Source organism: Symphalangus syndactylus, chromosome 6 (genome assembly GCF_028878055.3).
Source record: "Symphalangus syndactylus isolate Jambi chromosome 6, NHGRI_mSymSyn1-v2.1_pri, whole genome shotgun sequence".
Lineage (NCBI taxonomy): Eukaryota > Metazoa > Chordata > Mammalia > Primates > Hylobatidae > Symphalangus > Symphalangus syndactylus.
This window is the reverse complement of record NC_072428.2, coordinates 64,671,748-64,697,400: the sequence shown is the minus strand read 5'-3', so window position 1 is coordinate 64,697,400 and position 25,653 is coordinate 64,671,748. Positions and strand designations below refer to the sequence as shown.

The 25,653-nt window shown below is 36.3% G+C and overlaps 1 protein-coding gene across 21 annotated transcripts in view; it reads left to right on the top strand.

Moving 5' to 3' along the window:
* The window catches only part of DLG2 (discs large MAGUK scaffold protein 2), a 2,194,174-nt gene that overhangs the window by 1,745,452 nt on the left and 423,069 nt on the right, over positions 1 to 25,653 (top strand). For all 21 annotated transcript variants that reach the window (XR_008658315.2, XM_055281255.2, XM_055281254.2 and 18 more), the window contains one exon: positions 15,065 to 15,133. Coding sequence is in view for 20 of the 21 variants with exons in the window: in XM_055281255.2 (XP_055137230.1) it covers positions 15,065 to 15,133 (69 nt within the window). In the remaining variant the exon portion in view is untranslated. The remainder of the gene's footprint in view (positions 1 to 15,064; positions 15,134 to 25,653) is intronic.

Sequence of the window (25,653 nt, the reverse complement as noted above, 5' to 3'; positions counted from 1 at the left end):
ATTGCTTAAATCTTCTATCTCTGTAACTTTTATGGCTGCTATTTCAACTAGATGTCTTCAATAAGACATAAGTTTATTGGAGCAGAGCAGAATCTATTTATTGTCATTTTCATAGATTAACTTTCATCACATATTTTATTCCAAAATTATGATTCACCACTATATTCTCAAGTGGCAGTGAATGGATTCTTCCCTTATTTATATTGTCCTTTTTAGTGAATTTGTGGTATAATAGAGGGTATATATTAATTTCCCCCACCCCTTGTCAAGTGCACTGTGTACATAGGGAGTCCCTGGTATATTCATTTGACTTCATTAAATGCAATTACAAATGGTTTGTCTTGATAAAAGTGAGTATTTTTGCTTGGGAACTCAGTGGAAATGATATAACTAGCATTCCAGTGTTCAGTTCAATAGATGGGAACTGTGCTAGACATGGGGTTGGGGGTACAATGGTTAATGTGTTATGGTTGCTGCCTTTAGGGAGTTCACAGCCTAGCTGGGGAAAAAGACATTTTTAAAATAGTGCTTTACTACTATGTGGGAAATGCCTTGATGAAGACATGCTGGGTGCTGTGGAAACAAAGCTTAGAGCTTACAAATTCTTTTCCTGAATCTGAGTGTGTATGAGATAAGTCCTGAAGAATGAATAGCAGTAGCCTGGGTAAAGAACAATAGCAGGGACTGTGGCTCTTGAAATCATCTTAGTGCTTCCTTTGGAGTTTTGCCTGTTTATCAAGTGTCATGTTTAAAGGGCCCTGTGTGAAGAAAACGGCTGAGGTTTTCCCAAAATAAAAGATGTTTGGAAATGGTTGTAGTTATGAAGTTTCACTCACCTAATGAATGTTTCCACTACTGTGTTAAAAAAGACAGTAGTGGCTGGACACGGTGGCTCACGCCTGTAATCCCAGCACTTTGGAAAGCCGAGGCGGGCGGATCACCTGAGGTCAGGAGTTCAAGACCAGCCTGACCAACATGGAGAAACCCCATCTCTACTAAAAATACAAAAATTAGCTGGACGTGGTGCAACATGCCTGTAATCCCAGCTACTCGGGAGGCTGAGGCGGGAGAATCACTTGAACCCCGGAGGCGGAGGTTGCAGCGAGCTGAGATCTTGCCTTTGCACTTCAGCCTGGCAGCCTGGGCAACAAGAGCAAAACTCCATCTCCAAAAAAAAAAGACAATAGTTCTTAGTAATATGATATTTCCTGATACACATGTATATGCATTATTTATAACTTGTCTTATTCCTAAAATGATCCTATTAAAGTATTTAGAAATTTCAAGGCCCAGAAGAAAAATTTTGAAAATACAAATGGATTTCATATGGCTTTTCGTGGCTGAATGATAATCCATTGTGTCATTTGCAACAACATGGATGGAACTGTAGGTAATTATTTTAAATAAAATAAGCCAGGCACAGAAAGGCAAGTATTATATGTTTTCACTCGTAAGTGGGAGCTAAAACAGTGGATCTCATGAAGGCAGAGAGTAGAATGTGGTTATTAGAGGCTGAGAAGAGAAGGGGCTGAGGAAAATAAGTTTTTTATAGGTAAAAAAATATATAGTTAGATGGAAGAAATAAGTTTCGTATTCCATAGTACAGTAAGAAAATTATAGCTACCAATAATTTGTTGTGCATTTAAAAATAGGTAGAAGAGAAGATTTGTCATGTTCTCAACACAAAGAAAATATAAATGGTTGAGGCAATGGATATCCCAGTTACCCTGGTATGATTATTGCACATTGTATATAGGTGTTAAAATAGCACCTGTACCCAAAAATATGTACAACCATTATGTATCAATTTTAACTTTATTTAATTCAGAGGGAAAACTTTCTCAAAATTTTAGGGCAAACAAATAAAATCTTTAAAAAATTTTTGTTTCCTTTTTTGTTTCCTTGGGGCTCTGTAAACTTCTAGGCTAGGGCGAAATCTCCTCTATTCTAATACTGTTCAGTCTATTTTCACTTCTCTTTCTTTTCTTCTTTCTTCCTTTTTGTTTTTGGTTAATTGGTCACTGTCACTTACTTACGTATCTCTCTATATAAACTGTAATATTCTTAATAACAGGAACTGGGCTTGCTTCCTGTTTGTAACTCTTATACTACCTAGCACAGTGTTGAATTTCAGTAGATACAGAAATGTCCTATAACAGAATGTGGGTGGTTACAAGAAAGCAACAAGGAGAATAATTTAGCAAATATGAGGTAGACGACTGAGTAAAGTGAATTGTGGAATACATTGGTTGTTGCCTGGCACGTATGTGGTGCTCAGTAAACACTGGCTGTATAAGGGTGAATGAGGATATGCCTTGATAAAGTTTGGAGGTGGGAGAAAGGATTTGGAGCAATTACAAACCAATGGTATATTCAGTATAAAATGTGACATGAAGTTGAGTAACATAATAACTTCCAGCAAGGTGTTTGATTGGACGCTTCCTATTAAATGAAGTCAACACATTTTTCTCAGGTATTTCAAAGAACCAAGGCAGCGGGGGAAATGGAGTCTAAGAAAGCATCACCTCTGCAAGATACACAGCATGCAGTAGTAATATGAAAACAATGATTTTTGACTTGAATCATGGCATTAAAGAATTCTCAATAAGTTTACCTGATTCCAACTCATGGAAGCAATACTCTCAATTGGAAAAGTCAACAAATACAAAATTGAACCAATAAACAGATAATTTCCGTGACTAATCGGTGATATGGAGAAATGTGGGAGGCTTTATAATACCTGGGATGGGAATGGAACACCTTTAGCTAGAAGACCAGGGAAGGCATCTCAGGGAAGTAATCTTTCACTTGAGATCTGAATGAAAAGGAGGTGTCTGGGACAAGACCTGGGGTAAAGCAATCAATGAATGCAGAAGCCCTTAGAGAGGACTCGCGAGAATATCTGAGAGGCAGGAAGAAGGCCAGCATGGCTAGGTTAGGGAGTGATGGACAGAGTGGGGAGCAATGAGCAACAAAAGACAGACAGTGGCCACAGGATTTGATATCCCTCAGAGGGACTGTGTATTTTATTCTAACTGCAATGGAAAAGTCTTTGAGAGGTTTTCTGTAAGTTGGGCAACTTATGACCTGATGTTATGCTTGAAAACAATCTTGGTCAGTGAGAAGTAACTGAAGGACAGGAGAAAAACCAGTTGGGACGCTGTTTCAACAGTCTACTAAGAGAACGTATTGTTTCCATTAAGGTGGTAGCACTGAAGAGGTAGGGTATATTTCTGTGGTAGAAGTAAAACAGCTTGTTAATGGGTTGGGTATGGAGTATGATGGAAAATAAATCATTGAAAATGCCTAGATTTTTCAACTGAACTCAGTAAGCAGTACCTCTGTTTACAGAAAGGAAGATTGAAGGCCAAACTGACATGGGAGGGAATGAACTGGAATGACCAAATGACTGTCCTTTCTCCCAAGTTAGATTATATATGCTTGAAGATCATGGTCTTTATTTTAGGCTTTATTTTTTCCTTTGTTATACCAGGCATAATTCCTTGCATATACCAGGTGGTAACAAATGGGTATTGGCCATTTAGGTGATTGGGAAGCCGAGTTATGGAGAATGGATGTCTTAATCTTCTATTAACTTAGCAAACTATGATAAAACTTTTGGCCTCTAGAGGTGGGTTTTTTTTTTAATTCTTTGCAAATCTTAAGACATGTGAAGGGTAAGAAAACTATCATAGATTTAAAAATTGTTACCCTTATGCCTTTTCAAATCCTCTCACTTGCATCCTCACAAAGTTGTAAGTTGCATACAACATAGTTGCTAATAAGTAGTCATTTTTCATTAGTGGGAAATTCATTAAAAGCTTCATTTGGAAGATTTTCATTGAGATCCAAAGACAAAACATTTTAGTGTTTAGATACTTTCCTTATATTGATATTTTACATTTAATATTTGCCTTATATTGGTAATCTAATGGCTATGAATGCTAAATATTATCAAGCTGTTTACAGCCACAAATGTTTGCAAAAATTGCTTTGTGTCAGAAAATTAATCCCAGAAGAAAGCGCTAACTTATTTAAATGGAAGGAGTTTGTTGCCAGTGACTAGTTTCACTTCACTGGATCAAATTTAAAATCTTATAAAGCATTGCATTTTATCATGTTGGGCTCTTAATTTCCAACTTACTTTTTCTTCTTTTCAATACTAGAGCTCTGGTAATAAGTAGAAGATTAGGTGAACAAATGACTACTTGGAACATATTCAACCAAAAAGAATACCAGAGAAAGAGGCAATTCTTACCTTTGGAGTATAAATAGTAGAGCAGAGGGAACTGAACAATTGGCCTTTTATTCTGTTACCTATTAGTACAATGAGGGTGATAACTCTACAGTGACCATTGTAAGGAATTACTCTGCCATGACCATCGTAAGGAAGATTCAGATTGCGGATGTCAAGTGAAACATCTCCTCTTTCATTATACAGCTGGGACTTTTCCACGAGGCTAATACAAACAGACTAACAGATCCCACGAAGTCAAACATCCTACGTTTATTTGGATGTCTGCATGAAAAATCAATAAGGAAAATAGATTGTAGAATTAGAACCCAGCAAAATAATAGGAGGCGTTCTGCATTTCTTAGCCTTGGAACCCACACTGGGTTGCTGTGGGAAATGTGGCATTCCCCTGTCAGGGTAAAGGGTTCTATTTGCTCTGCAGAAAGGCTCTGTAAGGACTGGTCCCTGAAAATGCTAGAACAGAAAGGCTTGGAATTCATGCCAGTCTTCTTCAGAACTGCTTTCTCTCCACATATTCTTGGCTGTCTCTAACCCTTTTCCAGCTGTTTTATAAACCTGAGGATCATGAAGGGCTTATTCTAAACTACAAAAGTGGCTATGTTTGAATTTCGCTTAAAAGCATTCATGACCTCTTCTTTACCTACAGAATATATTCCAAACTCCAAAGAGCAGTACTCCCCGTTTCATGTTTAAGGGCTCTAAGTTCTTTAGCAACTGTTGACCAAAGTCTTCCCATTAAAACTATCTCCTTGCTCCCATTTTTGGCTGACATGCCTTCTTATTCTCTTCTTTATCCTCATTCATCCTCTCGATTCTCTCCTTCTTAGTCTTTTTTTCTGTGTTATCTTCTGCTACTCATCCTATAATGTTTCCTATCACTAAGTCTTCATTTCAATTTTCAGTTCTTTCCATCACAACCTTTCTAGGAATATCCATGGCTTCATATGAACCTATACAATATTGACTCCAAAATGTACCTTTTTAGACCATTACTAACTTCTGAGATTTAACTCTAATACCTATTTAATGAGATATCTCTACCTTGATGCCATGCATATTCCCTCAAACTCACCAGATACAATATCGAAATAATCGTATTTCCCTCAAATCTATTATTATTCTTGTACTCCTTTCTCAGTATAAAGCACCACTGCTGACCAGTCACCCCAACTAGAAGCATGGAAGTTGTCCTGGATTCCTCACTCACACAACACATGCAATTGCCATATCCTGCAGATTCCATTCTTAGCTCTAGCCATATTTTCCTTCCTTCGACCCATTGGTTATTTCAGGTTCAGGTCAGTATTTAGAGACACCTATATCCAAGTCACTCTGCCTTCCTAGGAAGTAATTTCAATTTACTATTTTCCATGCTTCATTCATACTTTACAACTTTTTCTACATACATTGCTTTATTTTCCCCATCAGAGCAAACTGTGCAGAGGTACTATTATCTACATTATATGATGACAGGACTAGAGATGAAAATGTTCAGTTTTGAGATTGTCAAGAACCTCACTAAGAAAGCTGAGAAATTCCTAACCCAAGTCCATTGGTTTCCAAGCCCATGCTCCTTCCCCATCACAGTGCTGTTTCCCATCTACACCCAATAAAGTAGGAGAGGACAGTAACAACTGAAAAGAAATGGAAGGAAAAATCAAAACAAGGAAAATGAAGTGACTTATCTAGGGCCACTGAGTTCATTATGAGCATGGGGGAAAGACCACATTTCTGACATCCAGATCTCTGCCCTTTTTTCCAAAAAAAAAAAAACTCTGCCTTTTCAATGTTGTCGAAGAATAAAAATCAGAGTGTGTTATTCTGAAAAATTTCTTTCCTATGTGAAATGAAAAAATATCCAGGGCAATTTGAATTAGATGCCTAAAATCCTAGCTGGCATACGAAAATCTTCCCATTTCTAATTCTCCAATTGGTGCTTTTTGTAGTACCTATTTTTATATAAAATTTCTAACTAAAATTTGCTTTCCTTTTGGAAGTAGCTACATTTATGGACCTATCTAATACTTGATTTAAGCTCTAATAAATTCAGTTTTTCATTTTCTTTGTGAAGAATGGTCTCTGGGGAAAGGGTTTTTTTAAATATACGTGTACATACATTACTAAGTGCCTTATTGCTTTCTGAGATGCAGCTTGTATACTACAAAAGCCTAGAAGAATGATGTATAGCTAGCCACCCAAAAGAAAATGAGTAAAGGCAGGAATATGCCCGCTGTATTAAAACACTATATTTTGCTCCTGGTGTTTCAGGCTTTGAGGCCAGTCATAATCCATTTGAGTCAGTCCACTGGGCAAAATGCTGAGATTTCTCATTATTGCTTTAAGCAAAGAGTTTTTCATGGAGATTAGTTCAGCATTTGAAGTGCACTCTCAGAGTCTCTCAACTACCTAACAGTGATGAGTGGGATTTTTAGAATGGCCAGTGTTTGGGCTGCCATGTTCATCATTTAACTGTTGTCACAGAGAAGAATATGGGGTCACAGTGGCACAGGATGGAGAAAACCAAGGGCTGAGAATTGCATCTGTCTTCCATCTCACCTTAACCACATTCTGGCTGTGCAACTTAACCTAAGTCTCCTTTGTAAGAAGACTCCAAATTCTCCCATGCTATTCTTTAAAGATAAGGAAAGAACTAATATCTGGTTGATAATCCTGTTAGACATTCATATAACAGAACTTTTCCTACCCTGCACATCCAGAACCAGTTATTGACTTGTTAGACAATAGTTTGGATTTAAACAGTTCACTTATTTTAAAAACTGCCTGCATGTCTTCATTACTTCACTTTAACTTTTAAAAAATATAATTGTATAATGGCATAATAAAATGAGTGTTTTATTGGTATTTAAAAGAAAAAAATGGTATTTCTCCTAGTAAAGCATATCCAATTTATTTTTTGAGTCACCACGTCATTACTGACTGTTGAGTGAAGCCATTTAATATAAAGTAAAAGCACATTTTGAGTATCTTTGGCTATGGAATGAAAAATTGGGGGTTCTAAATTTGATTTAATATTTTTCTTCATACTTGTATCCATCTGTTTGTCCCAGCATGCTTGATTTCTTAATTGCCCACAATTTTAATTTTAAACAAATTATCATTAGTATAATCTTACACTTTGCATTTCTATTAAGTCATCAGAACTTTTAATTTGAGGACAGTTAACATATTTTGTTCCTTCATCTTTTTTTAATATGTGAGGGTCAAGATTTTTTCTGGCATTTTCAACATCTGGCCACAGTTTTGATGGTGTTATTTCCCATGTCTAAATTGTTCTTTAATTGCTTTAAAATATTTGGCATACCGAATTGACTTGTAAGGCCAGAAACCTGGGACCCATTTTTTTTCTGAAGTTCTATTTCATTTTTCTTACATAAATTATACCTTAATGCATCATCCATACCTTCCATGCTGGATTTCTTTAAATTTAGGTAAGAATCAAAAGTGAACTAAGTGAAAAATTCTTTATTTTATAATATATTTTTATCTTATCTCTCTCAGACCTAATTTGACAGCAATATTTTTAACTATTAATACATACTTTTTTTTAGATTTTCAAGATCAGCAAACTTACTCTTGATAGAGACAAGGCTTTTTTATACACATATTTCATTTTTGCAACATTCAATTATGTAATTATAAAAATAAATGCAGTAAGAATAAACAGATTTAAGAACAATTACAATTGATTCTTTGTTAGTATGCAAGTCACCTGAAAGGAATGGAAATTTATGGGACATAAGCATTCTCCTTGCCGTGGACATTGGTCTGCCTGTCACTGAGAGAGTGGAGAAGATTGGTTAGTCTATTAAAAGGATGCTGCTTAAGAGGGCTCAACAGCACAACTTGTGGACTAGCTATTACACTGGAGGGAGATCTGTGATGATTTGCCACAATGCACAGTCCTTGTGCCTTATTATAATCAATGATTTAAATAAAAATGTAAAATTTGATGATATAAAGCTAGATGAAAGAGTGAAATTCTATAATGGCCAACACATCTTAAATGCTCAATAAATACTTATTGAATTTAATTGATGACTGAATGTTAGCTTAACAAACTTAAAAACTAGATCAAAATCAGTACCATTAAATTTAACATGTGATAACTATATTGGGTCCCAAAATCCAATGTGTAAGTACATGATAGATTTGATTTTTAATCATTTGAGGTCACAAATATATGAGAGGTTCAGTGGACTCTAAACTTAGCAATAAAATTCAGCAAATTGTAAAAGTCCATGTTATCTTGGGCTACTATGACAGGAGTATGGGATCCAAATGGAGAAAAGTCAGCATCTCATGGCACTCGTCCCTGATCTGAACACATCTGGAACTATGAGTTCGTTTCTACGTTCTGCAGTTTAAATATTAGATTGGTGCAAAAGTAATCACGGTTTCTATCATTTTAAAAAAATGGCAAAAACCACTATTACTTTTGCACCAACTTAATAGATATCAGAAGAAAAATGTAAGCACATACAAGGAAAAATAACTAAGAACCTTGAAACTATCTCATAAAGAAAGAATCAAAAGTGTTAGGAATGTTTATTTGTAAGGGTTGAAGAGGCAAGGAATATCTCAGTCACCCGGTGGCTACTGTAGACAGATGGGTATCACACCAAGAGAAGGAAGAACTTTTTAATAATTATAGATATCCGCTGTAGATCATATTTCCCACATGTGTAACAGGTTCATCAAGCTAATCTTGTAGAAAATCAAATTCAATTATATTTTTCTATCCACGCTTGCACTTTCCTTTACACACATGCACTTCTGTTAATAGAGCCGTGATCCTTTCAGTCAATGGTAGAATTCTGCATTCATTCTTCCTCACCTCCCCCAATCCTAACACCAGAGTCTGTCTATTTTTGAAGGCTTGCTTAAAAGTCACAGAAGACAGCACAACTCTTCCTATACCCAGGGAAAAACAGGGCCCTTTATATGTAGGATAATTTAACTTTCGGGAGGAGAAATGCCTACCCATCCAGATCACTGGAATCAAAGTGTCTTCTCTTTAGCTCCTTCTTATTAATTCCTGAATATTCTACCTCTAAATGCATTAAATACATTCTCGTTTCTTAATTTTTACTGCATTATTCAAGTTTAGGCATTTATTAATTTTCTTCACCCTGATGGTTTACTGTTAGTCTCCCTGACTATAGATTTCCTCCACTTCCTTTCATTATTCAGAATAGTTTCAGGTTTACTTTTCTGAATCACTGTTATCACCATCTTGACCCCTTTATTCCCCCCACTTAATAACCCTGGAGAGCCCACCATTGCCAACAGGTGTAAGACCAGACCTTGGCAGGGTATTCATTGTCCCTCATTGCCCATCCCCAGTCAGCTTCCTGACCTTACCCCTGGCCACTCTGCTCTGGCCAAGCCAAGACACTCAAGTTTCCAGAGCACACCATATATTTTTGACCCTTCATGATCTTGGTCATGCTCTTCATGATTCTCAAAATGTCTTATTTTCCTTCACCATCCTTTAAAATACTTATATATTCTTCCAAACATAGCTTAGATAGTTTGCCAATTAAATATGCCTGGGGATTTATTGAAAAATGCTATCCATGTTATTTGGACATGGGCCAAATGATTTATTTGCTTTCACCATTCTCTTTATTATCAGATATTTATTGAGTACTACAATATTGAGGAATGAAAGAGTCATGCCAAGCACCTAACACAATCCCTGGTGTATAACAAGTGCCCAATTAACATTTATTGGGTATAACTACAACATATAAGTAATTATACAAAACACTTCATGTTAAGTGTCAATGAAACAATAGGAGGACTATCCAGTTTCATGTGGGAAGGTGATGATGTTTTAATTATGTTAAATTTGAGGTACTGATTGGATATCCAAGACATACTCTTCTTTTTAAGAATAGTGACAACTTAATGCATGCACTACATTAAGAGAGAAGGAAAGTAGACAGAAAAAGAGAAGAAAGAAATATTAAGGTAGATTAAATAAATGGTGGATACAAATATGCAAAAGAGAGAGATGAAGAGTTAAATATGACAAGGATAAATGCAAGTTCATTAGAAGTGAAAAAATAGGCAATATTGAATATCCATAAGGAGATATGTTAATGATGAATGTGACTTTACAAGTCACATTAAGTAACTTTATTGTTATCAGTTAATTAATAAAGTACACAAAAAACCTTTGGTGCTGTCCATTAAAATAACATAGTTTTAATATTACAACATATTGGAAAAACCACTTATCCTGCCTCTCATTGCCTCAGAGGAGAAAATTTAAAAGCCATTTGTTACCACCAGCTAGGATCTTTGTGTTCTATGTGTAATAGAACAATTTCAATTCAGATGCTCAAAAATTTCTTAATTAAGCACAGCAATAGGAATGCATCTTTCAGCACCATTCAAATTTCATTTTTTAGGCAACAGTTTGGAGTCTTTTACTTGGAAAAATCAGAGAGTTCTTGGAAAGGAAACTCTATTGTGCACTTGCTCAATTTTATTTAATGACAGCATCATTTGGACAGGTAATAGGGCTTATACCTCTCTTTGGATCTTAAAAAGGCTTGGTAATATTTATCTCCACAGTTGCCTGATTTAGTACCTCAGCCAAGTTACCTAACCAGGGAATTGGTGCCACAGGTTTTCTACCAGGCGACAGGATACTTCTTCTCCAGCATCCATGTTGTAGCATGATGCTGAGCCTCCCTCATGCTCATTCTACCCACCCACTATTCATTGTCACTTAAATCTTCATGAATGTTCAGGACTTACTAATGAGGTGGTGTGGTTGGGACAGAGAAGTTCCTTTATTAAGTGATCTTCATAAAAATGATCTTCAAAAGCCACTGACGTGGAGGTTGAGCAAACATGGTAAAAATAATGGGTGGTATTTTATACCAAAGAAAAAAAGAACTTGTCCGTGTTACTCAGTGGGAGTTCAGTATTTTCTAACAGAGTGTTTCAGGTGCTCTATATGGACCAGTCACAGAGCTTTGATTTCAACTTTTTATAAGACAATATGGTTTGTCTCAGAGGAGCAAGCACTTTTTTCCCTTGAACATGGGGATGAAACCTAGTTCTTGATGCTATTGCAAAATTTTAAAGCAAGAAGTCATGGGGGCCTTACAGATAGATGGAATTCAATCCATGGTATTCATCATTCAAAAAGACATTGATGAAGGGTCTTTTGTGTGCCAACCCTGAGCTGAGAATGTGTAGATGAAGAAACCCAATACTTTGCCCTGAAAGCACACATGACTTTGTAGGAGAAATGGGCATGTGAATAAATCTTAGTGATTCATAGCCCTAGGTGCTATTATGGATATGTAGGAAAATGAGATGGCAGCACAAAGCAGCATGTTTTAGCTGTGATTTCCTCCCTTGGTTCTTTCTACAACAGATCTCAGAATTCCATCTGACTGGCCTCTCTTCCTGAGGAGGTGAAAGAGACAGGAAATTGTTACCTGTAATTTCTTAGCGATGGTAACTCTACATCACATTGTTTATGTAGCCAATAATGTGGAAAGGATAGAACCTACTTGGTCCGAAGGGGAAAATGTTTGGTGTTCTTTAAAATACCAGTTGTAGTCACCATCAGGTAGCTCCAAACATCCACTACAAGTATCCCTCCTGCAAGTATGGCTTGGACATTACTATTATATTTGGGAATAACAAAAATTCATTTGTGTCCACAGGTCTTGACTGTATTTATCTCAGTTCACTGTATTTGTCTTAGAAGATAGTAAAAGGATAATTACATTTTGGTAAAGGCTCTGTTTGTTCCACATTTACATGCTAGGAGAAACTGGCTAACCTTGCATGTGTAATATAAAAGGAGTCAAATTCTCTGAGCACCTCATGGTACCATTTGCGTTTACTTTGTCGCCAAAACTTTAAAGAGGATATTATTGTAATAGAGTAGAATAACAAAGTAATTAGTTTTAAGGTAATGATAAGTGAAGTGAGATTACTGAATTTTTTTTGTTTTAGTTTTGTGGGCTGAGCTAATGGTGAAAAAGCTATCAGAAATTACAGTTACTTATTAATCTTGGTTAGTGACCATAATTGAGCTGCCTAAGAACTGTTGGTACTTTCTAGACCAGTGGAATATAAATGGTAAAGGAAAGGATTAGACATTTTGCACAAAAGATATACAATTAGCCAATAAATATATGGAAAAAAATGGTCATTCTCACTAATAAACAAATAAGTTCTCATTACAGATCTGAAGCATCATTCTTCATCTATTAAATTGTTAGGGTGTTTTAAAAGTTATAATGTCAGTGCTTGTAAGACTATGGGGAAACTGGTACAGATACACATTTTTAGAGGCAATAAAATGGTACAAAGCTTTTGAAAAGTAATTAATAACATAAATCAAGAAACTAATAAGTGTTTCCATTTTGGGAAATGCATCTAAAGGACATTGTAGAATAAGAAAAAAGTAATTGATATCAACATGTTCATTGCAGCACTGTTTGTAATATTAAAACAATAAACATCACCCAAATATCCAACTATCAAAGATGGTTAATTAATTATATCTTCATAGGAAGTAATGTTATGTAACACCAAAATAATAATTATAGAGACCCTATTAGAAATGCTTAAATATTAGGAAAAGCAGAGGATATGAAGTTACATATGTTTCTGTATATATATACAACTATGTGAAATACATATGGACATGTAGCGAGTCAGTAAGATAGAATGGAAAGTACACACACTTGGCAATAAGATAGGCTTTAGTTTGGACTCTGGCTCCACATTTGCAAGCTATTGATTTCTGAAAATCATTTTAAATTCTGCATGTTTTGTTTTCTTGTATATGGGAATACTTATATCTACCTTAGAGGACACCTATACGAACTGCATTAGATAACCCAGTAAAATGTGAAAGAAGGTAATAGGACTATAGGTGAATTTTTTTTAATTTCTCGTGTGTATTTCCAGTAATTTTGTAATATTTTTGTCATAGAAAATGTTTTTATTTTATATGTTTGTATATTTATGATATTTTTGTAATAGAAAATATATTTTAATTTGATATTTATCACTAACATTATACACAAAAATATACACCTTGTGGCACTGACTGTATGACGAACTGAAGTGGTCTAAATACAGTAATTATTCTTATTTGGTACTAAACATCTCAAAGTACACACTCTGCTAAATCGTATTGGTTTATTTATTTAACAAAGGCTTATATAGCTTTACCATGTGATAGCCATTGTTCTAAATACTGTATTCATTTAATTCTTATAATAACCCTGTGAGGAAAGTGCTGTTACTATCCCAGTGTTATAAGATGAGAAGCTGACATACAGAGAGATTAAAGTAATTTATCCAAGGTTACGTTGGTATATGTGGTTGAGCCAGGCAGTCTGGCTACATAATCCAAGTCCTGAATGCTACGATGCTTTTCAACTAGTCAATTGAAAACATGATCAATGAGTATCTTGGCACTGTGAGGGATACCAGGAAACATAATCTTTAACTTGAAGAGGCACAGTCTTTAACTTGAATATCATTCTCTAGGTTTCATCTATGGTCTCAAAATTCTGTACCCTCAACCTTAGACAAATATTATCTACGTGTCACAGGAAAACACCTCTTCCCGCCTGTGGTGACCAAGGTTCTGAATGAAAGACTCTGCAGCCTGTAGCTTGATTCTCTGTGGCAATGTCAGCATTTGCCGTGTTTGTGCTGAGAAATCCTAGACTCAGGTTTCTTTTATACATATATGTATATATACACTTGTTCACATATTATGTGTATATGTAAATAGTATTTCAACCAAAATATTTAACTAATACTATAAACTAAAATTACACATTCAATAAAGTTGGCTGTTGAATTATTATTATTGTGCCTATCTCAGATGAAAGATTCTCCTGCCGTCTCTTTCTAAAGAATATTCTAAGATTACGAGACGAGTTCTTAAAAATGTGAAAAATCATTATAAGAATTTAAAATGACTCTAGAATCAAATGGTCTCAATGCCATTTCAAGCATAGAAGTTACCATGTGACTCTGAGCAACTTTCTAATCCTCTCTGTATCTCAATTTCTTCATCTGTTGAATGAGACATACCTCATAAATTTGTGAGAAATAAAAGACATAAAAATTTAAAAACACTTAGGAAAGTGTTTAAGACCTCAATAAATGTTAGATATTTTCATTTTATTTATATTACTTATCTACAAAATCAGTCTTGTTACAGGTAATCAAAATCTAGAACTACATTAAATTTGAAGATTGATACGCAGCTAGAAGTCTCATTTTTCAAGTTTTGTGTTCATCAAATAGCTCAATTATTATTATTAACTAAATTTACAACTAAGTTTTGCAAATTTGAACTAATAAATACATCTATACTAATTAAATATAACTTCTCTGATTTACAGATTAGGCTCTGTGTAAAATTTTGTTAGAAAACATTATTCTGCAGCTTAAAAAAATACATTGCATCCTAAAGAAATGTATGTTTTTATGCTCTGTGTTATCTCATTCCAAGGGCAAAAAATTACCTTTTCCAAATATGTTTGTTCATTTTAATGTTTACCTGTCATTAAAAGCTTACTTTTGAATAATACATATTAAAATCAAATTATAAAAAAATTAACTCATCTCGTAGAGTACTATATTTTGGTGGAGGGTTCTACTTATCACCAAATATTTAATCTCTACTGTATTTCTTTCAAGACTGATTCTTGACAATAGGACCGATTAAAATGTTCAAAAATATTTTAAATAAACGATATGTGTTTCTTCTGTCTTTTCTTGCAGTCATTCCCAACATAGCACCGCAACTCGTCAGCCTTCAGTGACTCTCCAACGGGCCATCTCCCTGGAAGGGTAAGATAATAATACAGAACCTCTTAAACTGTGAAGCCTTGGAATATAAAGTCTTCCTTTCTCTCCCTGTCTCTGTCTCTCTTTCTCTTTCCCTCCCTCCCTTCCTTCCTTCCTTCCTTCCTTCCTTCCTTCCTTCCTTCCTTTCTCTTTCTTTCTTTCTTTTCTTTCTTTCTCTCTTTCTTTCTCTTTCTTTTGTCCTTCTTTCTCTCTCTTTCTTTTTCTTTCTTTCTTTCCTTCCCTCCCTCCCCACTCTTCTTTCTCTCTCACACACACACACATTCTCTCTCTCTCTCTTTTTCTTTCAATTAGCAAATATCTAGGAAACTCACATTATGTGCCAAGCACTGTGCTAGGTACTAGATTTAATAAGTCAAATAAGATTTCTTCTTTCCCTCCAGAGGGCTTCATCGTCTAGCACAAATGATAGAAATACATGCACTTGTGATACAGTGTAAGCATTACACTCTGTAGGAGATATGCATAAGGGATTAATGGAGAATCCAGGAGGGATACCTAACTGTAAATGGGTGTCCAAAGGGGACTGGGGAGCAGGCCATGTTGGTTCCCGAAAAGATGTAACTCTTGAGCTGAGGACTGAAGCATACATGGATATTTGCGCAACAGCACAAGTTCATAAATATTCCTCCAAGGGAAGAAAAAAAAACTAACATTTACTGAGTGCTTATTAGGTGCCAGGCTCTATCTATTTATCTACCAATCACCTGTTGTATTAGTCCATTTTCACGCTGCTGATAAAGACATACCTAAGCCTGAGCAATTAACAAAAGAAAGAGGTTTAATGGAGTTGCATTTCCATGTAGCTAGGGAGGCCTCACAATCATGGCAGATGGCAAAAGGCACTTCTTACATGGCAGCAAGAAAGAGAATGAGAGCCAAGCAAATAGGTTTCCCCTTATAAAACCATCAGATCTTGTGAGACTTATTCACTATCATGAAAGCAGTATGGGAGAAACCGCCCCATGATCCAATTATCTCCCACCAGGTCCCTCCCACAACACGCGGGAATTATAGGAGTACAATTCAAGATGAGATTTGGGTGGGGACACAGAGCCAAACCATATCACCTGTCTTACCTGATTTTATTTCTAAAGTAGTTCTAGAAGATAGATATCTTTGTTTCTAAACATTGATTCTCAGAGAGGTTAAGTAATTTTCCCAAGTGTACTTGTATAGAAAGTAACATAGCTTGGACCTGAAATCAAGCTTGACTCCACTGTGTGGCTCTGTCCTCTATAATGTGATATGAAAAGACTTCATTGAGGTGAAGAGCACTGGTTGTACAATTCATAAACCACATTCAGGCTAAGTTAGACATCGTGCAGAATTTCCTAAGTGTGAAAAAAAAAATAATGAAGAACTAGAATGACTCTAACCTTAAAAATCATTAAATAGAATCAATAACCTGCTGTTTGGGATGGTACTAGAGGTCCACGTGCATACTATGTAGCTGAGGTGTTGTTTGCAGTAGAGGTAAGGGTGTGGGGACTAACTTTACCACTGTCTCTATCTCACTTTATTATTCCTTTTGAATACCTCTCTTGGCAGGGCTCAGGGTGGCTATCATTTCACATTTTGGCCATCAGCACAAAGAAGACTTCCTTCAGCTATGATGAATAATGGCATTTCCTTCTAAGGCTATCTCCAAACTTTTGTTTTCTTTCTTTTTATTAGCAAAAGCTTATTAGCAATTTGCCCTAAATTTTTTTTTTTTAATTTCCACTGTTTTCCACTTGAGTTAAGGGAACTCTGTAATTGACATAATCACTATTTCTTCTTCTCTGATGAGGCCAAAAATGTAGATGTTACCCTAACTTCAAAACACCAAAGTGACTCCTTTTATTAAAAAAAATAGCAAACTGTGTAAACTTCATAGTGATCTATTGTCCCAACTAGCATAAAGCAATTTGCCTTATATCTAGTGAATAACACAATATATTCTATTCCCTGTAAGAATGGAAGAAAACTTACTCTAGAGTCAAAGAATTTGGTTTGAGTCCTGGCCTCTGACATTTGTTGTTGATCAGGGACCTTCACCTCTCTAAGCATGGGTTTCCTCAACAGCTAAAAAGGAAAATAGTATCAAACTCACCAATTTTTTTGAGATAGAGTCTCGCTGTGTCACCAAGATTGAAGTGAAGTGGCATGATTTCGGCTCACTGCAACCTCCACCTTTTGGGTTCAAGTGATTCTCTGGCCTCAGCCTCCCGAATAACTGGGACTACAGACACACACCACCATGACTGGCTACTTTTTGTACTTTTAGTAGAGACGGGGTTTCACCATATTTGCCAGGCTGATCTCAAACGACTGACCTTGTGATCCGCCTGCCCCAGCCTCCCAAAGTGCTGGGATTACAGGTGTGAGCCACCAGGCCCAGCCCAAACTCACCAATTTTTAAAAATAAAAGTATCAGGTACCTATTGGACCCTCAATAAGTACTAGTTAAATATACACTTAGTCTAAGTGTTCTGAAAAAAAAACAAAATTTATTTTTATAGGCTAGATTAGTTTGAAGACTTACTTTGAGCACTTGCCTTTAAATACGTTTATAGGTATTTGTTTATGTAAAACACTTCTGGATATAAAATAAAATAATTAGGTAGAAATAAATTAGCATGACTGAAATATTTAGAAGGCGAAATCTCAGTAATCATCTACAAAGTCCAGAACACAAAAATTTGTGCTATAAATGCCCAGCTGGTTGTCAGATGAAGAGATAATGTGGCCCATAATCACTGTGACTGAACACATAGTGGGAAAGTTATTTTTCATCTTACATAGGCCAATGGGTCTTCAGCAGGTTTCCCATTAAAGTGTTACACTGCTGAGTGTACGCAATCAACTGAAATTGCAAATTCCATTATTTCAAAACGCTCCTTCCTGATGCTTTTGTGAAAAGTAACCACATAGGATATTTTTTAAATGAATGTAGTTTAAAAGGCCATATGTTTATATAATTTTCACCCAAGTTTCTATTTACTTGACATAAAATAAGTGGAGATATTTCAGATTTCCAGTTAATTTGATCCATTGAGACAACGAAACTATCTAATTGAGTCCTCTACCATAGAGTCACTGCTGTTTTTAAGTTGATATCTGAATCATCTATAACTATGCCAGACAAAATGAGGAAGAATAATATCCCTATTAACAGAATAAGTTCTGTGTTTCAGTTTCAAATTGACAGACACAGCCCACACCTTAATCTCCTCTTCCTTCTGAGACCCTATTAAAAGGAAGCTAATGGGATAATAATATTTTTTTAAAAGGACAGTCTCCTAGTGATCAAGGAAATAGAAGGGCTCAGCAAAGGCCAAATGGTTTCATTGTATTTCTTTGCAACAGAAAGCTGATTGAAGGGTATTGATTGGTGAAAAACAAAGTAATCTCAGCTTTTGATCACCTATGGAAGCAGGGCTGTACAACTGCAGGGGGTACCTTTTACATTGCATTCTATTAGAATGGCATTTCCTGGGGTTATGTCTCCCGGGATGCCACCCACAAGAAGCCCTACCACAGTGCAGTAGCACTATGCGAAGGGGCCTACAGCTCAGCAAAGAGCAGATCTGCCTAGCCAAACCCAGAAAACTCAGAGATGTTAGGGTAGTGACAACAGATGGGATTGAAAGCAGAGTCTGAGAATAGGAATGAAGAGTCCCCCTGTTAGCATGCACACCCCTGCATACAAAAAAAAAAAAAGAAGGTTCTTCTCAGAAGAAATTGAATCACTCTCATGTAGCACCTAGATGAGCTAGTTTGAGAGTTGGCCCCCACAGCCGAGTCCTTCACAGTGTGCTAGTTTGGGGCAGAGTTTCACGTTTTCTCGCTTAACCTCAAACCTTTCCATTAAAAAGCCTAATCAACTTAAGTGCCTATCAACGAATGACTGGATAAATAAAATGTGGTATATATACACAATGGAATACTATTCAGCCATAAAAAGAATGAAATCATGTCATTTTCAGCAACATGTATGGAACTGGAGGCCATTATCTTAAGTGAAACAGTTCAGAAACAGAAAGACGAATGCCGCATGTTCTCACTTATAAATGGGAGCTAAATAATATATACACATGGACATAGAGTGTGAAATGATAGACATTGGAGACTCAATAGAGTGAAATACGTGGAGGAGGTTGGACGATGAGAAATTACTTGGTGGGTAAAATGTACATTATTCTGATGATGGATACACTAAAAGCACAGGCTTCACCACTGTGGAGTATGGCCATGTAACAAAATTGTACTTGTACCTCTTAAATGTATACAAATTTTTTAAAAGCTGAAATGGCTAAAAGCATTTGCCTCTAGATAGGAAGGGAGGATTCTCAGGGCAGGTGGCACAAATTGAATTTTAAGGGATGTGTCTGCAGCAAGGCAGAGGTTAAAAAATAGAAAAGAAAATCATGTGCAAAAACCTAGAAGCATTTTGTTAACACTACTAAGACTAAGAAGTATCTTCAGCTCCTGAGAAAGCTTTCTTTCATCTGGGAGAAGGTACTTTATGTTACCTTACAAGGTTATTTAGTGACACACTTAATGGCAGAATTTTCTAGTACAAATTCTAGTAGCATTTTCACATTGGTAAAACAGCTGCCCTGGAAGATGTTGGCCAGCCTTTACAAGTAGCACTTAAAAGGAAACTAAATGACCATCTTCAGGGAAATTCTTCAAGGAATCCTTTATGGAATAAATAGTTGGTCTAACTAACACCACCAAAAATTTCTCCCAAATCCAGAAGTATATGAGTACCAAAAAGAAAAACAAAAAGTAGTTTTACTTATAAACAGATCTAAGAGAACCCATCCTTTCAAGTTAACTGATTTGTGATGATACTGCCATGGTACTTTCTTACTAGGACAGGCCTAACTCCATAGGGACAGCCACGTGCCACTGTTAAGCACAAGAGACACCCTTCCCACACTTTAAGACCACTCTAGGCTCATGAAACCATGGCTCCATTGGGTGGGGGAGACTCTGGTGTTCTGGGCCTGAGTTCGGGTATCCTTTGCAAGAAACACCTGGAAACAGGACCGCTAATGGAATGATTCCCTCTCTTGTTCTCTACTTTACTTCTTTCGCCTGGGTGGGAAAAGCTTTTTTTTATCGCTAATGTGCTTCAGATTTCCCAGGATGATGCTGACCTAAAAGACTCAGTCTTTTTTTCCTCTAAGTACTCAGATATTTGGTTCCAAAATATGTGGTCATAGCAGAATGTGATCTGAAAATCAACAGGTCATCTTTGAATCAGGACATGGAACCCAGATCTAACATTTCTTACTCTGTGATTTTGGCAAGGTGTCTGTTATCTCATATACGAAGTGATCAGGTTGAGTTAAATAAACAAGGTATTAGATGCTTTCCAAATCTAACATTTTGGGGACAAAATTTTGGCTTATGGACTTCTAGGAATATTCCTAGATATGGAGCATAAACTTTTAAGGGACCATTGGGCCCTAGGTAGCTGGCCCTTTGGGCTAGTTGGCTTGAGTTATCTCTATCCACACATTAAGAGACCCATCTGTACCTCAGGATTTGTAATCAGAATGAATGCTCAACTTCCTTCAGCACACCCTGACCTGCAAAAGTAGGGCTATGTAATGTTAGGGGCAGGGAGGGGTTGACATGCTGACTAATAAACTGAATTATAGAAGTGCTCTTTGAAATTTGGAAGAGATTTTTTTTTTAGGCTGTTAGTTGCTAGGGTCGCTGGTCAAAAATCTGAGCCTTTGCTTATCACAGATATTTAAGTGACTCTATCAAAACAGAGAGGCAAGTTGGGTAAAGTGCAAAGGATTTTTGTCTATTTTTAGAATGTATTAAAATAATACGTATTATTTTATGTGTATGTTTATATGTATATATATGTATACATACACACACATCTGTATATATGTATTTATATGTGTGTGTCATTCTCTTTATTTTGCTTTCCTGCCAGCTGAAGAGTTTATTTATAAAGAATATGGGAAAAGTAAGGAGATGAGCACCGATTTGAATTTTAGAAATGATCGGAAGAAATCAAACTGCTCCCCCCAAAAATATTTATGTTTGTGATTTATAGTCCAATAAAGACAGACCTGTCTCCTGAATAAGAAAGTTCTGGGTGAGAAAGCTCTGGTTGAGAGTCCCAACCTTATTAATGTTGCCAGGTCACCTGCTAAAAACATCTTAGCTGTTTGGAAGGACTCAAAAAGTTTACAGGCTTTCCTTCCATCCCTGGGTGGGGGAGGTAGATCTTCAGAGTTTGAAAACCAGGGGATTCATTAGGAATCTATCAGAGCAGCAAATTCCTCTAGATCATCTCCATCCCCCCAGTTCAGCATCACATGCTTCCTTTTCATTTTTCGTTGTGTCCCTGGAATTTCCACCTCTCCTCCTACTTGAGCTGTCAGCTCCTTTTCCTTAGCCTCATTTCAAATGGTGAACAGATTTTTTTTCCATTTCCTTACTCCATAAGACATCCTTTTCTAGGCCTTATAATCTTTTTCCTTACATGTGTAGAGTTTAAAATATAAAAGGTGTCTTCACAGCAAACTTTAAGGAGTCTCCCAAATTTATCAGTGTTGAAAAAATGCTGAGACTGTGAAGAGCTAGGAAATATTTAAGGGCTATGAAGACATGGGTTCTAATGCTCTCACAGGGACTGGATTTCTGTTGCCATCTGCTTTTCAAATGACAACTGTGTAAAAATAAATAAATACATAAACCATTGATTCTTGTTTAGAACAGACAGAAATGTGGAATTTCAAGGACTAGCAAAATAGCAAAAATATTTTGCAAAATGACATAGAAAATCTAGATTTGTATTTTTCCAGGTAAATACTTGTATAGACATTATCCACTATCATCATTATTGTTCTGTAAAAGAAAGCCTTCCTTAAAATGAAGAAAAAAACATAAATCGAAGAATACAGAGTACTCTATCATTAAAGCAGGCATTGCAAACACATAGACTCTAAAGTTCAAAAAGAATATTTTTTCTATATTTAAGGGCTAAAAATATCACATTCAATATTGTATATTTTAATTTAATAGTAACTGTTATGTGGCTCTCATTTTGCTCTGATAACAATTAAGTCACCTTTAACCCACTTTATGGATTAAGACAGTAAAGCTTGGAGAAGTTAAGTAGCAGAACTGAGATTTGAACCCACATTTTTAAGTCACTCCCTTTCCTACCTCCCCAAACTTGTATGTGTTTTGTTGTTATGAGTTGGCCAACCTGGAGGCCTGAGTAAGACATTAAAATACAAAGTAGAGCTCAATATGGTTTCTGAGGTTTTGGAGTTTTTTGTTAACTAGAATCATTGTCAAAAATCTACTTTCAAATAGAAATGTTAATAAATGGGGAACAAACTTGTATAATGATTCCACTCACCTTGAAATGTACCGAATTAGAAAAAATAGAGGAATAATATCTCCAGACTGTAGGCTTCTGGTTTGCCCAGCAGGACTAGGAAGAAGCCCGGAAGTCACAGGTCAGGAGCCTGGTTATGAGAATTATTGGGCTGCCCTGTTCAGTGGCCTCACATACTGAGGGCTGCTTAATGCCAGTAATATTGACCTTGTAGGACTGCCACAGAATCCACTGGGCAGTTGAAGTTAGGGATGTTTATTTTTAAATACTCCCTATTTTCTGGACATAGTTGAGTCCAACATGATTAGTTATCATACCATGCATATCTTCCTTGAAAACATTTTAAAGTTTTAGTAAATGGATTTAAAAATGGTCTCAATGTAGTTGTGAATAAACTTTCTCCTCATTTTTATATAATTAAACATACCCAAAACATTGTGCTGCAGAACATCCAACTAGAAAATTGCCCCTCTTAATCAGTACTCATAGTTATTAATGCTAGTAATAATATGCTCACCCATGACATTGACTGAGATGTCACTAAAGAGCTAGTTAATATGCTGAATTAATCAACGAGGAGTAAAAAAGCACCCAGTCATAAGTCTGTTATGAAAATAAACACCAGAACCATTATTCCATGACAAGATTTAGTTGCTTAAACTATCAAAAAGATTTTATCAATCCCAAACTTTGTAATTGTAGCCCCAGCACCAACCTCTTCTTTACATATGCACCATTACCTCTCTTTGAATACTGTCCTTTTTTAACTCAATTCTGTTTATGATGATGCCAACCAATAAATTAAATTAGAAATATAATGATGAGCAAAGCAGACATTGACTCTGCCCTCAGTCTGGGGGAGAAAATGAGACATTAATTGAATAATCACACAAATAAATATAAATCTGTCACTGTGTCAAGCTCTGTGAAAAAAAAAATGGAGGACCATGATGCTCTGAGTACCTACAATAGGGCATCTGACTTTGTCGGGTAGGTCAGGGAGGTCATGGAAAGCTCTTATCTGAATGACCAATAGGCCTTGACTAGGCAAAGAAAAGGTCATTATCATGGCTGCACAATGATTACAAATCTGTCTGAGTGTATGACTGAGCAGAGCACAGATGAGAACAACATGAACTCAGTAGTGCTTTCCATTTAGAAATTTATAAGGAGGCTGACTCATGGTTGACTCACTGTCTCCTCCTAAGAGGCTGCCTGATGGAGACTTCCAGTTGCTTATCAGAGCTGTGTGGTCTTGACATAGATGTGATTTTCTAAATCCCATGGCTGACCAGTTCTGCTGTTCCTTCAGTCTTATGTTTATGTGTTTGTTTGCTTATTTATATACCTATGTGCCAGAGTTATGAGATCGTTCATTGCCACTGCTGCATCTTTCCTTCTCCTCTACCAGTTCCTCCCTTGGCCCCTTTTATCTTCTGTCTTTTCTCTCTTTCCCCTCCCTTCTCTACAGAACCTTTCTCCTCCTCCTTTCTCTTAGTCTCAATTTGCCATTCATTTTCTTCTTTTTCTCTTTCATTCTTCTCTTTTTTTTTTTTTTTTTTGCTGTTCACCATGAAGGTACCAGGCTTATGTTTGCATAGTGCATTGTAATTTACAAAGGCATCTCATGAACATTATTCCATTTGATCCTAATAGCAGCTTTGTAAGGTGGCTGGGTAAGAGTCATTTATCCTGTCTACAGATGTGACAGAGGATCAGTAATTTCCCCAAGGTCATGTGTCTGGGAAGGGAAGGATTCTTGACTGCAACCTAGATGGCTGTCTCCTGCACTACTAGACCATCCTGCTTCAACAGAAATGCCACTTACATTCCATTCACGTCTTTTAGTCCGACTGACGAAAGTCCTTTTCCGTCTTGTCTTTATCGTTCATGAAAATAAGTCTAGACAAAAGTTGTGGTCAGAGGGGTTTTCTGGTGGCTCATCCATCACATGAGTAGAAACAGCCTTAGTCTTATCTGATGAATATTTGCTGTACATTAAATTTGACCTTGGATTGAACTGCTTATAAAGAATAATTTTCATTCTATTGCTACCTTGCCTGGCTGTGACCTGGAAGGTGGCATGGCTAACAAGAAGCAAAAACAAAGAGGATTGCCTCAGGTATCATTTGTCAGCCTTCATTAGATTACTCATCTTGAGACATCTATCTTTATATATCCAAATGAAATCTGGTGTTTTTCTCTGCATATATTTCAATCCCTCAGAGACCCTTAAATTCCATTAGGATTTCTGTTTACTTCCTTCTTCTGGCCAATTATAAGAGAGTTTAAAGAAAGAGCACATCTGTATCCTATGCCACAGACCAGATGCCCCTTTATTGCCAGAAAAACAGCCAGCGATGTTTATCCTTTATTTAATCTCTCTGCTGACTTTCAGTGCTGGTAAATGTTTATTCCACTGAAGTATGCTTTTAAGATGTCAGTCAGCAACCTTTATTGACCAATGGATCATATTTGGTAAAGACTTATGCTTATTACATAGAGAATTAGACTGCTCAAGGAGGACAAGCACCATTCGTTCATTCATTCAGTCATTGATTTGATTGATTAACTTCTTATGTATTTGTTCAACTAAGTATTTACTGAATGTCTAGTATGTGCCAAGCACTCTGGTGAGATATTTGAGAAAATCAAGAAGAACAAGGGCCAAGCCTTGCCCCTGAAGAACTCACAGACTAATAGGGTGACAGAATGTTGAAAATTACAGTAACTCAGTGTGATTATATCTTTGTAATTACAGAACAAAAGAACAAGCAGCTGATTTGGAGGAAGCTACTAGTGCTGTTCAGGTGGAATTTCAGTAATTTTTATCAGGTGATTACCAAACCTGAAGGGTAAATGAACACCCTCTTTAGACTAAAGAAGTTCCATGCTTACATGGGCTGATATCAAGAGTTGGGAATTTTTTTCTCCTAAGCACAGGTCTGCAAGAGCTACATGGAAGTATAGAACAGAGCCATGTTCTTCACAGCCTATTCAGTTTTGCAAAGCAGAATTCTCCTGTGGTCAAGCATTAATTATGAACATTGATGGGAAATTGCATTTCAATATCAGTGTTGCATGATAATAAAATGTGTGAGCATCCCTTCTCTTACAGTGCTTTCAATGCATCCCTGAA